Genomic DNA, 17429 nt, shown 5'->3' on the forward strand with positions numbered 1-17429 from the left:
TCCTGCACGTGAGAGGAGAGAGGGAGAAGAAAGTTGGTAAATGTCAGGTCAACTGCAACTCCAGCACTGCAAGCTGACATCGCATTTGTCTCTCGTGCTTTCACTGCATGATGTGTCAGTGCAGTTATAGGTAACGTATGTCCCCAAATTAGTTTTTGTTTTATATTTATATTATTATCTTATATTAGAATATCACGAGCAAGAGTGCGGTTTTCCCGTGCACAATTGCAAATGTGATATTTATTTTATCCAACAGTTAAATTAAGTTAACATTGTGAATTACTTTTTAGACACAATTGTCAATATTGTTTGTTTTCCCTTTATTTCGCCGATTAAGAGTTGTTAATTTCTGTCACTGCTGTGAACTGACCACTGCATAGAATATGAAAAATGTGAATATCTTTGTGAGTCTGCTGTCAACAACAGGCCTAAACCAGCCATGGTACCATTACAAAAACACAATGAGTAAAATATCATCTAATTATTATCAACAAAACTTTTATACTTTTTACGATATATTTTTGTCAATATTGCGCACCCCTAATGTAAGGTATTAATTTTGATTTCTTCGGGTCTTAAAAAGGTATTAAAAAGCAACCCTGTATTATATTATGCAATAGAGAATATATATATTGAGTCTTGTATTTGTTTCAAACCCTTACAGACATCAATGTGAAAGGTGAAAAAACGATGACGCATACAGTGTTCTGACTTCCAGGGCAATGACCACAGAGTCATCTAATCATCCATTGAACACAAAACAAGACAATCTGATTATCTTTCATGCTGTGTCTCTCGCAGAGCAACGCCCCTGATGTACGGATGTACTCTCACAAGTGTGTGAGGATTTTAGCAGTGGTTAAACATTTAACTGGTCACCAATATGTACAGATGCAGTGTTAGTGACCGTACGTGTGTATGTGTGTGTCCCCTGATGCTAGTGTGGAAAGAACAGACCCTCTGTCTGCCCTGGCGCGGGAGTATGGTGGATCTAAGAGGAACGCTCTACTGAAGTGGTGCCAGAAGAAAACAGAGGGCTATCCGGTAAGGAGCACAGGCCGTGACCCCCTCTCTCACCCTGTCCTTTTCTCTTGTCTTTCAGTGAAGTTTTATGGCATGACTGTTTAAATACAACATTGCCGGAGGAAAGTAGAGTGAAAAGGAATTTACATGTTTAAAAGAGAACCATTTCTGCACCACAAGTGTCACCAAACAGACCTGCACAGATAACTAGAAAAGGATGTGATGTCTGAAAGTTGAAACGGTTTTAATTGTTTGAAGTTTGATGGTTATTTACTCCTTACATAGTTTGAATATTTTACTTTGAGTTGTGGTGTAGTATCAGAAGAATTGTCATAGGAATAAGGTAAGTGGCAGTTTACATACAGTATACTGTTGGCCATCTTAACATGCTCCTCCCGTACACCATTACATAAGCCAGAAACATATAGAGCTCCACCCCAGTGTGCTGTGGCCCTTGTAATCTTAGTGAGCAGAACAGACTTCTTACAAAAAAAATAATAGTAGTTTATTTAAACATATTAACATCCTTAAAAAAAAAATTAGAAATAATATTATAAAATATAAAAAGATATTAAATAAAATATTATTAAAAAAAATTATAAAAAGAAGTTATAAAGTTATAAAGCTTTTATAAAGTTACAGAACAAAGTATATTTATCAAATAACTCATTTAAAGGGGTGGTATAATGCCCTTTTCACAAGATCTAAAATAAGTCTTTGATGTCCCCAGAGTGTGTGTGTGAAGTTTTAGCTCAAAATACCCCACAGATATTTTTAAATAGCATGTTAAATTTGTCACTTTTTGAAGATGAGCAAAAACACACCGTTTTTGTGTCTGTCCCTTTAAATGCAAATGAGCTGCTGCTCCCAGCACAGGGGGCGGAGCTTCAACAGCTTGTGTGTGTGTGTGTGTGTGTGTGTGTGTGCGTGCGTGCGTGCGTGCGTGCGTGCGTGTGTTAGCAGCTCCAATTACCTCACACAGACATGCACTGAACATTTCAAAAACTTTTAGCCTTTTATGTTCAAACCGGAGTCAGACAAAGATGGAGAGACTCAAGAAAAAGTGGACATTTCTGAATGGTTAGTTAATGAATTAAGGTATCGTATGTGTAGTTATCTTCTAGTCATTGATTAGCAGATGGAGAAACTATAAATTAAATTTCTGAATAGAATCTCTACAGACCCTTAAGAACTCAGCAGTCTGGAGGCTAAAATAATCAGAATAATGCCAGAATGCAATAAGAGGCTTAAACTAATAGTTGTGGATTTCAGCATTTAAAATAGGCAGTTGGCTGTTATAAGATGTACATTTTTCTGTGTGGTTAATGAGGATGCTTAAATGTTGACATGGAGTCAGATTATTCGTTTGTGCCAGGCCTAGACATTGTGTGTGCTAGCAGATGAATTAACATGACTATAAAATGCTGTGTGGTTTTGTTACTGGTATATTAAATTAAGTGACAATGAACTGACGTGAAACTAACTTTCTTCAATGTCTACACTTTGTTGAATTTCATATAATCTGGGCCAAATTTACCCACAAAATCAAAATAGAAGTAAAAATGAAAGACACTATTGTTCAAAGGTTTAAGGTCGTTAACATTTTTATTGCCAGATTTACTAACAGCTTGCGTCAGCGCAAACCCTCTTTTGGGGTTAAAAAACTAATGTCAGGATTTAAGACACAGTAAAAAAATTGTGCTGAAAAGGCATGGACACAATTTTTCCGGCTGACCTTATTGCATATGCAATCTCTTCAGATGCAACATTTATGGAAGTAGAGTATTTAAATGAATCATGAAAGGTGATTTGCACTAGTTAATTTACTGGTATTTGCGCCATTATTTACTGCCCCAAAAAAGCATGTCTTAAACAAGACGCTAATTTGCACTGCTCCTGGTAGATGGTGTTGGTCATTATGGAAATGATCCGACTGTGTCTGTGTTCTTTAATTTGCACGTCATCAGTAGATCACGCGCAGAACTTTCCACTCCCATCTGTGCTTTTTTGGAATTGCGCTCTCACGCTAATTTACCCTGTTTAGTATATCTGGCCCCTAATGTTTTTGAAAGAAGGCTCCTATGCTCACGTGATGCTTCAGAAGTCATTTTAATGTAATTTGAAGAATAGAAAGTTCAAAAGAAAGCCTTTGTAACCATTATAAATGTATTTTATGGTAACTTTTGATCATTTGATGTATTTGATGCTGAATAAATGTATATATTTTTTTAGTATATAAAATGTAAAACATCTTAATCTTTCCAAAGGGTATTTAAATGTATCCTGTTTTTGTGACCATTAAGATGTTTTACATTGTCATGAAAATTAAGCAAATTTAAATTTATAATATTATATATTTCTATTGTATTTAAATTAATTATTATACAGCCATGGCCAAAAGTATTAGCCTGACTACGTCATTCTTCGTACTTCCGCTCAATTTCAGTTCGCTTCTGTACTCAGTCTGAGATAGCGACCGTTTTCCCCGTTTTCCTCCGGCCTCAAAACAGCCGGCCAATCAACAAACAGAGGGCGGGCTGAGAGCCGTGACGTAGACGCTGATTGTACCGTGGATGCGTAGATTTACTTCACATAATCTGCAAAAGTCGTTCACAGCCATGTTCACTCCGGTATTTCGCTCGATGATTTTGTTTTCGCATCATACATGTGTTACAGTGGAAGTTAGATGCGGCTGAGCCGGCTCATAACACACGTCATAACCAAACGTTATGTGATTGGCTTACGGGTAACCAATGATTTTAAACTTCAGACAAGCACCCCCCCCCCCCACCCCCAATGCCAGACTCTGTCTACGAAGCAAAGCGAAGTAGCAGAGTTTGGTATTATCAGGCTACAAAAGTATTGGCAGTGACATAAATCTAGTGTTTTGCAAAGATTGTTGCTTCATTATTTGTAGATTATTTTTTCACATTTCTGTGGTATACTGGAAAGCAATGATAAGCATTTCATAAGTTTTAAAGGCTTTTATTTGAAAAAAATATTCAATATTATTATTATTAAAAAGAAATTAAAAAAATCTTTCCTTTTCCCTTAATCCTCCCTTATATGGCTTATGCTACTCTGAGCAATGCCTGCACTTTGTATTTTGAGCACTTATTGCGTTATTTTTGCCTCTTTACGATGACTCGCTTAATTTGGTCCTAATTTGTAAGTCGCTTTGGACCAAAGCGTCTGCTAAATGACTAAATGTAAATATATGCAAGGAGTCCATATTTACAGTGTTGACCCTTCTTCTTCATGACCTCTGCAATTTACTCCAAATCCTGACTGATGGCGATTCATTCTTGCCGTATTAGAGCTCAGAGTTGATCACAATTTGTGGGCTTTGGGGTTCTCTATGGGATTAAGATCTGTGGACTTGCCTGGCCATGGATCCAAAATTTCTGAGCCGCTTCATTATCACTCTTGCCTTGTGACATGGTGCTCAATCATGCTGGAAAATGCACAGATCAACACCAAATTGCTCCTGGGTCATTGGGAGAAGTTGCTCTTGCTGGAAGTTTTGAAACTATTCTTAATTCATTGCAGTGTTTTGGGCAGAATTTTGGCAGAGCCCACTCCCTTGGATGAAAAGCAAACCCACATATGAATGGTCTCAAGATGCTTCATTGTTGGCACCACATAGGACTCATGGTAGCATTCACCTATTCTTCTCCGGACAATCGATTTTCCAGATGTCCCAAACAGTAGAATGGGGATTCCCCACTAGAACATCAGTAGCTGACTCCTCGGAAGGAGATGGACCTGGGACTTTCTGGACACTCTGAGATAGGGGTGTGCACGAATAGTCGAATGTTTGAATATTCGATCTGTAATTAATATTCGAAAAATAAAAATATGAAACAATATAAACAAGATAACCATATGCCGACTCGAAGATGTATGTACGTTCTGTGCGATAATTAGCGCAGTCTGCTCTATTAGCGGTCTAACATATTTGTAACACGGAGTCAACTTTGCAGCCTTGGTAGTATGATTACGACAATGAGTAGGTCCTGACACATCTTTTTCGTTATCTACATGTATATTAAAATAACCAACAATTAGGACTTTATCTGCTGCCAGTACTAACTCTGATAGAAAATCAGCAAATTCTTTGATAAAGTCTGTATGGTGCCCTGGTGGCTTGTATACAGTAGCCAGCACAAATCTCAAACGTGATTTATCATTTACACTAGATAGTGTTACATTAAGCACCAACACTTCAAAATAATTATATTTGAAACTAGACTTCTTAGTAATTCTGAAGATATTACTATAATTTATAGCAACACCTCCCCCTTTGCCTTTCAGACATGGTTCATGTTTATAACAGTAATCTTGGGGGGTGGACTCATTTAAAGTAATGTAATCGTTTGGTTTTAGCCAGGTTTCTGTCAAACACAGCACATCTAGGTTATAATCTGTAATCATATCATTAACAATGAGTGCTTTTGAAGTAAGGGATCAAATATTCAGCAACCCGAGCTTTATCATTTGTTCATCTGTATTATATCTGTTTTTTATTTGTTGAACATCAGTTAAATTATTACCCTTAAATGGATTTGGGAGTTTTTTGTATTTCCTAATTCGGGGAACAGACACAGTCTCTATATGATGATATCTAGGTGAAAGAGTCTCTATGTGATGGGATTTATCTGACCTCAGTGATGTTCTGTCAGTGATCAGACCTCTATCAGACCTCAGTGATGTTTACACATAATTGTTTAATGTTTTGAACCAAAAGAAAACCTTAAGATATAACTTAAGCTTGTGTATGTTGCCTAATCGTAAGCTTGTTCAGAAATGGTGACAAAAACTTGATGAATAAAAAAATTACATATTTCTTATTAAACTCCATTTAAATAAACGAATATTGGAATATTCTTTTTTTTATTTTTTTTTTATATTCTAATACAATATTTTTGAAAAATGCCCTTCCCTACTCTGGGATGTCCTGAAGCCTTCATCACTGCACTTGAACCTCACTCCTTGAGGTTCTTGATGATCTGGTAAATGCTTCTTTCAGGTGCAATGTTCTTTGCAGCATTTACCTTTCACATCTTTCGTTGGAGGGAACCACTGCTAACACAAGAACACAATGATTGGAAGCACTTCTTTCCTCATTTTATATTCTGACTGGTCTTCTAATCCAATCAGAATAATAGAGGGATTTCACCTGACTAGTATTCATTCATACTTTCCCATGTGCTGATATGCTTTACTAACATTTTTAATCTGTCCCTGTCACAAGACATCGTTCCACCCTGCAAAACAGACATTATCATCCCGGTCCCGAAGAAGCCTGTTGTAGACAGTTTAAATGACTACAGACCAATTGCCTTCACTTCTATTGTTGAAAAGTGTCTAAAGAGCCTAGTAATGAGGCACATTAAAGCCAGCCTTCTTCCCACTTTTGACCTCCATCAATTTGCTTATAGGGCCAACAGGTCTACAGAGGATGCCATTGCCACAGCCCTCCACAATGCTCTGGAGCACCTGGAACACAACCTGGACATACGTCTGGATGCTCTTCATTGATTATAGTTCTGCGATCAATACCATCATACCGGACATACTTATCAGGAAACTCCTCCATCTGGGCCTCTCCACTCACCTCTGCACCTGGATTATGGATTTTCTCACTAACCGCCCTCAGTATGTCAGGCTCGGTCTCCACCTCTCCTCCACCCTCACTCTCAGCACCGGTTCCCCACAGGGATATATGCTGAGTCCACTACTCTACCGCCTCTATACATATGACTGTATCCCCACACACTCCTGCTTATCATGATGAGGTCCTAAAAATGACTTTGTGGTGCTCTGAAAACAACCTGTCGTTAAACACAAAGAAAACTAAAGAACTCATCTTGGACTTCATGAAGTGCAAAGCTGACCACCCTTCCATCTTTATAAATGAAGGCTGTGTGGAAAAAGTATGCAGTTTTAAATTCCTGGGAATCCATTTATCTGACAGTCTCTCCTGGTCCACAAACATGACAGCTGCTGTTAAAAAGGCACAGCAGCATCTGCACGTCCTGCGAGTCCTAAAGAAAAAACACCTGTGTTCAAAGCTACTGATGGCCTTCTACCACTCTGCCATAGAGAGTGTCTTAACATACTGCCTCACAATGTGGTATGGGGCTGCTCAAGAGCTGACAAAAAAAGCTCTACAGAGGGTCATAAACATAGTGTAGAACATCATTGGCTGCCCTCTCCCATCACTTCAGGACATTACAAACCCCCGCTACCTATCCAGAGCAAAAAACATTGTTAAGGACTCCTCTCACCCCGGTTACCACCTATTTACCCTTCAGGAAGGCGATACAGGGCAATTAAAAGCACACTTTCAGATTCATGAACAGTTTTTATCCAAAAGCCATCCAGTCCCTAAACTAAGGGCTATTTTGCACTATTTATATACTGTATGAACACTACTGTGGACTGTGCAATATCTGTTTGAAACTTTAACTTGCACTTTCTTGTCTTACCTGCTGCACTTACAGTACTGTGCAAAAGTCTTAGGCATGTTAATATCAATGTCAGTTATTTATATATTTTGCTGTAGTGTGTCAGTAGGAAATATCAGTTTACATTTCCAAACATTCTTTTTTCCATTAATTGTAATAATCCAGTGAGATTTCTGTATGCACAAGGAATCTGACAACAGCCAGGATGATCTGATCTCACCATCATCGAGTCCGTCTGTGATTACATGAAGAAACAGAAAAAACTGAGACAAACTAAATCCAGAAGAACTGCGGGAACGTCTCCAAGATGCTTGAAGAAACCTTCCTGCAAAGCTACAGTACTGTGAAAAGTACTGGCACTTGTGTTAAAATGCTGTAAAGTGAGAATGCTTTCAAAAATAAAATCACAAATTGAATTTATTTATGATTTAACTTCTATTAACTAATTCAAATCAATATATGGTGTAACGACCCTTTGCGTTTAAAATGGCTTTTTTCCAGGTACACTTGTGCATAGTTTTTCAGGTAGCTTTGCAGGAAGGTTTCTTCAAGCATCTTAGAGACGTTCTTCTGGATTTAGTCTGTCTCAGTTTTTTCTGTTTCTTCATGTAATCACAGACGGACTCGATGATGGTGATGATGACTTTTGCACAGTACTGTAGGTTTATAAATGGAATGAGATTGTGTTGTTATATTTGTATGTATTGTAGCACCGCTGAGCAGTCTCTGAAATTTCGTTGTATCCCGATACAATGACAAATAAAAGCTAATTCTAGTTCTAATATGATTAGTGAAATTATGTTAGCTGGTCATTTTGGGTTTTGTGATAAAGTACATTTTTGACCAATGAAGCTATTTGCAATCATTTTAGAATATGCATCATATCATTCTGCACAATAATCTAGAAACAAAGTGAATCAACAGGAAGTCTGACAATACTTTAGGCCATTAAAAAATAAAGAAAAAAATAAGTTATTTAAAGCAGTTTAATGTAAAGCTGAAACATAAAATGGGGGTGGGTGTTTCTGAAGAACCTTAGCCCATTCCTCATGAGCAATGGCTTCCATTTCAGTAATATTCTTGGGTTTGTGTGCTGCAACCACCTTCTTCAAATCCCACAAGAGATTTGTACTGTAGTTCTGGAAAAAAAATAAGAGACCACTAAAATTTGCAGTTTCTCTGGATTTATTATTTATAACTTAACGTTCTAAGGTGTGCAATTGAAAAATAATGCACACCGAGGTGTAACGGTCACTTCGCTTTGCGTCGTGACTGAGTTACCACATCGGGTGTGCATTATTTTTCTAATAATTCAACGAGCCGTTGTCAATTATTCCTTACATATCTATTTGATTAAAATAAATATTTTGGACTATTCATTCTACAAACTACTGACAACATTTCCAAATTTATATGCATTTATTTGCAGAAAATGACAACTGGTCAAAATAAAGAAAAAAAATCAGATGTTTTCAGACTTCGAATAATGCAAGGAAAACAAGATTATATTCATTTTTAAAGAACACAATACTAATGGTTTAACTTGGGAAGAGTTCAGAAATCAATTGGTGGAATAACCCTGATTTCCAATCACAGGAAATCCCTATCAGTCGGTCACATTGCTGTTGGGCGACACTACGCTACTCCTGGTGAAAAAAATCAAGCAGCTAGGCTTTATATAATGGCTGGTGACCCTCTTTTTTACATTCCAGAGCTTTTCAGTGGGGTTCAGGTCTGGAGATTGGGCTGGCCATAACAGGGTCTTGATCTGGTGGTCCTCTATCCACACCTTGACCTTGACCTTGAAACTGGACTCATCAGAGAAGATCAGGCAGATCTGTCTTTGTGAAGCCTGTCTTGTAACTGAAGCCACGTAGGCAAGGTTATCCTGGAAGAAAACATGCTTCCTTCTGCTCTGACAATGTTCCCCAACTCAAAGGATTGTTTTTTTCCCACAGGACAATGCTCCTATCTACACAGCCAGGCCAGTCAAGGTGTGGACGGAGGATCACCATATCAACACCCAGTCATGGCCTTTTTTTTTTGTTATTTTGACCAGCTGTCATTTTCTGCAAATAAATGCTCTAAATGACAATATTTTTCTTTGTAATTTGAAAGAAACGTTGTCAGTATTTTGTAGAATAAATTCAAAAATGTAATTTTACTCAAACAGATACACATAAATAATAAATCCAGAGAAACAGCTTCTTTTTTTCATTTTTTTTTTTTTCAGTGGTCTCTTAATTGTTTCCAGAGCTGTATATACACAGTGCTAAAGTATTTGTACCCCTTCATTTTTTCACATTTGATTTATGTTGCTGCATTGTTACACTACTTTAAATTACTTTTTTCACATCAATCTACACTCCATACACCATAATGACAAAGCAATAAAACAGACGTGTGACAACTTTGCAAATTTATAAAAAAAAAAAAAAAAAAAAAACTGAAATAATTACATTGCATAAGAATTCATACCCTTTTTTGGGACACCTGAAATTTAGCTCAGTAGCATTTTAATTTTGCTTGTAGATGTTACTTCACGTCAAGTGGAGTTAATCTGTGGCGAATTCAATTGAATGGGTATGATTTGGAAAGACACACCACCTCTCAATAAAAAGGTCTAACAGTTGAAAATGCATATCAGAGCAAAAATCAAGCCATGAGGTCAAAAGAACTGCCTGTAGAGCTCAGTGACAGGGTTGGGTCAAGACACAGAATTGGGGATGACTACAAAAAAAATTCTGCTGTTAAAATTTTAGCATTTAACCTGCTTAATCCTTAATGGAAGAAGTTTAGAAAAACCAAAACTCTTCTTAGAGCTGGCTTCCTTGCCAAACTGAGCAATCAATGGAGAAGGGCCTTGGTTAGAGTGGTGACCAAGAAGCTGATGTTCACTCTAGTTTAGCTCCATGATCATATATGGAGATGGGAGAAACATACAAAAGGACAAACATAACTTCAACACTTCACTTATCTGGGCTTTATGGCAGAGTGGCCAGAATCAAGCCTCTCTTTAGTGAAGACACATGAAAACCCACTTGGATGGATTCTCTCAGACTGAGAGAAACAAGATTCTCTGGTCTGATGAACCTCAGTTCCAAGCATCATGTATGATGGAAACCAGGCACTGCTCATCACCTGCACAATGCCATCCCAACAGTAAAGTGTGATGGTAGCAGCATTATGCTGTGGGGGTGTTTTTCAGTGGCAGGGACTGGGGGACTTGTCAGGGTAGAAGGAAAGCTCAACGCAGCAAAATATAGAGATAGCCTTAATGAAAACCTAATCTGGAGCATTCAGAACCTCAGACAGGACAGACGGTTCACCTTCTCACAGGACAATGACCCTAAGTACACAGCTAAGACAATGCAAGTGGCTTATGGACAACTCTGTGAATGTCCTTAAGTGACCCAGCCAGAGCCCGAACTTGAACCCAATCGAACATCTCTAGAGAAACCTGAAAATGGCTGTACACCGACGGACCCCATTTAACCTGACAGAGCTTGAGAGGAAAGCTTTTCGCAACATACCCAAAAAGATTAAACTAAGTACTCAGTTAAGGGTACAAATGCAATGTACTTATTTCAGTTTTTCCACAGTTTTCACAAATCTGTTTTTTTCTTTGTCATTATGGTGTATGGAGTGTAGACTGATGTGAAAAATATATATATTGTACATTATTTAAAAAATAAATAAATATCTGGAAGCATTACATTGAATCCAGAGGGAAGTCCTAAAAAATGGGCATTATTTTATTTACGCAAAATATATGTTAATTATTTCTTATTTTTGGTTCCTACCATCTGAGAGCAAGTGATTTCTCATCCATTGGGCACTGAACAACCATCTATTTATCCATTTCATATTGTCCAGTGCAGAGAAGAGTGTAGGAAATTGCATTGATGGGAACAGCAATGGCCACAGGCCTCTTCTCATATTGCAGACCTGGGAAAAGGTTAGCTCAAGAACACATGCTCTAAATTGAGCTTAATATGAGCTGAGGAAAAGGTCAAGGAGGGCTACTGGTCAACTTATGTCATAAGAGACATCAGCTGTGAGAGCGAGAGATCAACTAATTACCTACTAACGCGCTAAGATGGACAGCATTGTCACCTGCGATCACACACCTACACACATATAATGCTCCATCATGCCCTTCCTCAAAGCTTGTTTAAATTTCGTTTTCAAGCTGTTCATATCACAATCACTCATAGCCTCCCTCCACCACCTAATTCCTGCAAATTAATGTTAATAATGTATTGCCCTCAGTCAAATCACAGCTGGTAGCTGCTAGGAGGATCATGTTAATGTAATGAAAAGCACAACTGCAAGACCCTCACTGATCGTGTGTGAAGGTTGAGAAAACATTCATTTAGTTCTGCTCCCATTTGCATCTGCATAAGCCTCATTAAAAGAAGCATTTTCAGTACAGCGCTATGAGTATCGATTAAAAAATTAAGCACATGTTCATTACTGTAATTTTTTTAATATTATTTTATTATATTTAATTATGACATTATATTGTAAATATTGTTATTACTAGTAGTATAATGTAGTATTTATGTTGTATGTATTATTTTTAATTATTATATTTGAATGTAATGACAATTCCGGGGGAGTGTCAAGGCAGCACCAGACTCTCCCTCTCCTGCCACCCATACACAACCATTACACTCACCCGAGTTATAATCATCCGCAAGGAAAGAATTCAATCACTGACTATGTACTTTATGTCCGAACCCAAGAGGTGGTCAGCGAATGCAATAAAGCACCCTCCTCACTGCCTACTGGTAGGGACTGGAACCTGCCCTGTGGCTGCAACTCCCCACCTATGACAATGCCATGGGCCTTGAGCTTTTTATCCAGCTATCGGTTAGACTGTGTTTGGATGAAGTCCTGTGTCGGTGAACATCTAGCACTGCATTCCCCGACCACTAGCCATTCACCACGCCCTCCAGAATCAGATTGAACCGGAAGTGCAATGGATCTTCCATCTCACACCCACTCAAATATCAACGATGCATGGAAGATTAGGTGTGCTTACACTGCGGAGTTCCACTGCAGACATCATTCTTGGGTGACTTTGGCCAGACCAGTCATGCGTCATCAGTTGTCAAGGTGGTGAAATGGACCAGGGAAGGTTGAAGCAGTACAGTCTTGGGCCATACCTCCCCAGACAAAGAACTCCAGAGATTCCTAGGTTTAACTAATTTCTACAGGCAATTCATTAGAAACTACATTCAGATTGCGGACCCTTTGAATTCCCTTCCAAGCCCAAATCTCTGTCTTGGAATCATCAAGCCACAGTAGCCATCCAACGTCTAATGGACACTTTCACCAGTGCACCCATCCTGTTACATTCCGATCCGACTAAAGCTTTTGTTGTTGAAGTCGGTGCCTCTACTTCAGACGTTGGAGCTATCCTATCACAGCGGCAGGGGCATCCACCTAAGCTTTATCCATGCGCCTTCCTCTTTAAGAAACTATTAGCAGAACTACGATATCAGCAACTAGGAGCTATTGGTAATCAAGTAGAACCTGCTCTGCTGGGATGTCCCAAGGGGCACACTTACATCCCCTCCAACTTGTAAATCTCCCCAACATCTTCCAACAGGCAAGCTCCTTCCTCTGCCAGTTCCTCGACAACCCTGGTCACACCTGGTTGTAGAATTCATCACAGATCTTCCAGTATTAGACTTCTACTCCTGCATCCTGGTTGCAGTAGTTCAGTTCTCCAAAGCCTGCCATCTGGTGTCGTTGCAGTTAAGACGAAGCGGAGGATCCAGGAGATCGTCTGCTTCTTAAGGACATATTGCCACATCCAAAAGCACAGTTGGAACCAATTTCTGTCCTCAGCCAAGTATGTATAGAACTCTCTACGTCAGCCCACCCCTGTTACCCTGGTCAGAAGAGCCCTTGAAAGTACCAGCTGTGAAACCCCTGGTTTGAGAAAAGCGAGAGGGTCTGGGACATACACATACATCTTCTACTGGCAGTCCGGTGCCACAAGAGCCAGGCTGATGCAAGAAGGTCAGAGACATCCAAATACCAACCGAGACCGCAGCGAACTTCATATACTTTTGAAAATCCAGCGTTTAGTTGATCCTGATAAGCGCTCATTGTCACAGTTGTAAATACAACAGCTTTCGTCTTCCATGAGGCGATTTGGTGTCACGATGGCTTTGTTTCCAGGCGGACCGTCAAAGAATGCGACACACATGTCTCCTGGAAATCAACAGATGATGACTTCAGAACTCCCAAAGTGTTTCTGATTTTTTGCGCCTTATGCAACAGACGTTCAGCGAACGGTCCATGGGCGTGATGTCTGAGGCTGAGTCTAACCTGTTGTTAACCTCATTTCTCCTCATTGTGACTTCTCATTGTTCTTCCTCGTTGTTTCCCAAGTTGATCCTCATCATCAATCTCCTTGGTGTTTTCCACATCGACTTCTTTCCATTACAAAGACTGTTCAGTTTAATTTTCCTCTCACTCTTTCTTTTCTTCTTATGTGTGTAATATGTAATGCAATTCTTATTTCATAGATAGATAGATGTTTTGCTACGCACTTCATTCCACCAAGCGTTGTTTGTTTTCTTCTTATTTATTTAAATCCAGATAATTGATTTACAAAACATTGAAATTAAGGTACAAATTATACTAAACGAAAAAACTTCAAACAAATTTATGAAGTGCGTAGCAAAACACAAGCCCACTACCATGCTTCCGCGGCCTTGGAAAAGGCCAAAACAATGTCAAATATCGTCTCAGGTCCACTCCATATCTCCCGACATATTGTATTCAATCCATTTCCACGCCCTTTATGACGTATCCCATTTTCAATATTTTCTTTCTTAATTAACAGATTAAATTAAAACAAAACAAACAAATAATATTATAAAAGTGTAACAAAAATATGAAACCAAATAAATTAACTCAAATGGTTACAACAAAAACAATTAAGAAAAAATAAAGTAATAGGGAATGAAATGGAGAAAAAGCTCACACTTGAGTCATGCTTGTTAGTAGTAATTACTCATTTGTCCTGATGTCATTGTAATGTGTCAAACAACAGGCTAATTAACTTGTCCTTTTGATGAGTTACTTCCTAGTCCCCCCTGTCTGCAGGTAGTAGATGCTTAATGCTTCTTCATTCCATTTTAACATGACCTTAAATGTGTGCGTGTATCGCTTTATGTTATCAACTTGTCAAAATATCACACATGCATTTTTTTTAACTCATGGTTATTGCCATGTTTTTATTGAACAGAATGCAACATTCAGCAACAGAAATGCATCAAGTACAATGCATCATACGTCCCACAAATGAGCATACACAGACATTTGTATGCTCATGGCCTACAAACTGCTGTCACCAAGGTTACGGTGCTACTAAACCTAATTTAAATAACCAGAGAACCGCTCACTCTCTCATAAACGCATGTCTTTCGTCCAGCCGTAATGTTATGTGCCTCTAGAAATTTTTTCTCTGACACTCCTGGACCCTAAGGATTTGTCCGTATGTGAAAATATAAAAATGTCCACCACTGAGAAAGGAATTGATCATGGACGACTCTTAATAATGTAGTGTTGGACACAGTTAGTATGAATGATGGAAACTTAATGAGCACACAGACTCACACCCAAATGTTTGTGTGCAACACCAATGAATCATCCACCCAAATCACTGTTTATAAACCGTTTTGGTAACACTTTATAATAACTGCATGCTGTTAATCATTAGTTAAGCATTAGTAAATAGTTAATTCATCATTTATAAAGCATTAAAAAACATTAATAAGCAGTTTATAAATACAGCTATACATGCTTTATTCTTGATTTAGAAGCATATCTATAATGTGTTTAATAATTGTATTTTCATACTTTATTAATGATCAATTTATCATTTCTAAATAAAGTATTGCATTATTTACAAACCAGTTATTTAGGAGTTGTCAGTGGTTCATAAGATCACTTAGAAAGTGTAAGTAAACGATTAATAAACTATTTAAATGTATATTCATACATCATATTATTTAGACATATAGTAATAGTTACTTAGTGTGTTAATAAATGCTTTTGTAGATTTAAAATTCATGCTTTTCCCCTTTATTGTTGAATCGCGGAAGCTACACCAGTTACTTTGCCAAGAAATCTCTTGTTTATTAGTTTTATACATGTGTCAAACATAGGAGAGTAACAGGCATAGAAGAATAAGGCTACAGGAGAGGTGGTCTTGATTCCAAATTTATCTGTTCCCCATTTATCTGTTCCCTCACCCCATCATGCTAGCTGTATATGTTTCTCGTGTTTCTCCTCCCTCCTCACCCCCTCATGCCTATGTTTCTCTGAGTCAGTACAGAAAGGATTGAGCTTATATACACCACTGAGGGATTTACAACTTCCTTGTAAGGTAGAAAAACATGTTGCTTATGTTTAAAATGAAACGTATACCTCATGCTTACACATGGCACAATCCACTGTCCATATTAAGAAATTATCCCTCAGTGTATACATTCGTGGTACATTTGCATCAGTTGAAACATTCCCTTCCTTGTAAAGAACATGCCAACTGAAGTATCATCATTAGTGGAACATCTCTGCTCAGTGAACATGTTGCATTGCACACATACCTTTAAGCAAAATATACAACTCTTCCAGCTCCCCTCACTCTGTCTCTGCTCGGCACACATTATAGTCTAACTCATGCATTTTAAACTCCATAAGATAATACAACTGATGATGAATACTAATAAAGAAAAATAATGCAGATACATAATATTAAATAATGAAATTATATTAAAAGATGAAATTTTAGTCTTCACTTTATTAACATGTATTTCTACTGTAATTCATGGTTAATTCAGGTAGTTATAAAGCATTTAGTAGTGGTCAGTTAACTATTTTTGTGAGCTCATCTAAAGTGAGGACTATTTATGCTTCATAAAGTATTTACAAAGGAGATTTAAAGGCTCAGTTATCTTATTTTTCGATTACATTTATATAGTGCTTTTCTCGGCACTCAAAGTGCTTTACATAGAAGGGGGGATCTCCTCAACCATCACCAATGAGCAGCATCCACCTGAATGATGCGATGGCAGCCATATTGCGCCAGAACGCCCACCACACACCAGCTTACTGGTGGAGAGGAGACAGAGTTATGAAGCCAATTAGTATATAAGGATGATCAGGAGGCCATGATGGACAGAGGCCAATGGGCAAATTTGGCCAGGTTGGGATTTTTTGTGACCACAGAGAGTCAGGACCTTGGTTTAACGTCTCATCCGAAGGACGGAAAACAAAAAGAAAACAAACACAACACAGAGTGATACAGAAAAGAAATAAATGTTGATAAATAAAAAATAAAAAATGTGAAATAAATATTTCTATATTCTGTATCACTGCTTGTGCTTGTTTCCTTTTCTGTTTAGAAGAAGGCTGGGCTTTTAAATATCCTTTGTAAATGCTTTGTGAGGCATAAATAGTCCTCACTTTAGATGAGCTCACAAAAATAGTTAACTGACCACTACTAAATGCTTTATAACTACCTAAATTAACCATGAATTACAGTAGAAATACATGTTAATAAAGCATTTATTAAAACACTATGTAACTATATATCTGAATAATATGTATGAATGTACATTTAAATAGTTTATTAATCATTTACTTACACTTTCTAAGTGATCTTCTGAAACACTGACAACTCCTAAATAACTTGTTTGTAAATAATGCAATACTTCATTTAGAAATGATAAATTGATCATTAATAAAGAATGAAAATACAATTATTAAACACATGATATGCTTATAAATAAAGCATTAGCTGTATTTATAAACTGCTTATTACTGTCTATTAATGCTTTATAAATGATGAATTAACCATTTACTAATGCTTAACTAATGATTAATAGCATGCAGTTATTATAAAGTGTT

General features: G+C 37.7%; 1 protein-coding gene across 2 annotated transcripts in view; it reads left to right on the top strand.

Moving 5' to 3' along the window:
- specc1 (sperm antigen with calponin homology and coiled-coil domains 1) overlaps positions 1-17429 on the top strand; it is a 171341-nt gene that overhangs the window by 131515 nt on the left and 22397 nt on the right. For both annotated transcript variants that reach the window (XM_084113290.1, XM_084113291.1), the window contains one exon: positions 942-1044. In XM_084113290.1, the coding sequence (XP_083969416.1) occupies positions 942-1044 (103 nt within the window). The remainder of the gene's footprint in view (positions 1-941; positions 1045-17429) is intronic.

Source organism: Abramis brama (assembly GCF_963993115.1).
Source record: "Abramis brama genome assembly, chromosome: 5".
Taxonomy (NCBI): domain Eukaryota; kingdom Metazoa; phylum Chordata; class Actinopteri; order Cypriniformes; family Leuciscidae; genus Abramis; species Abramis brama.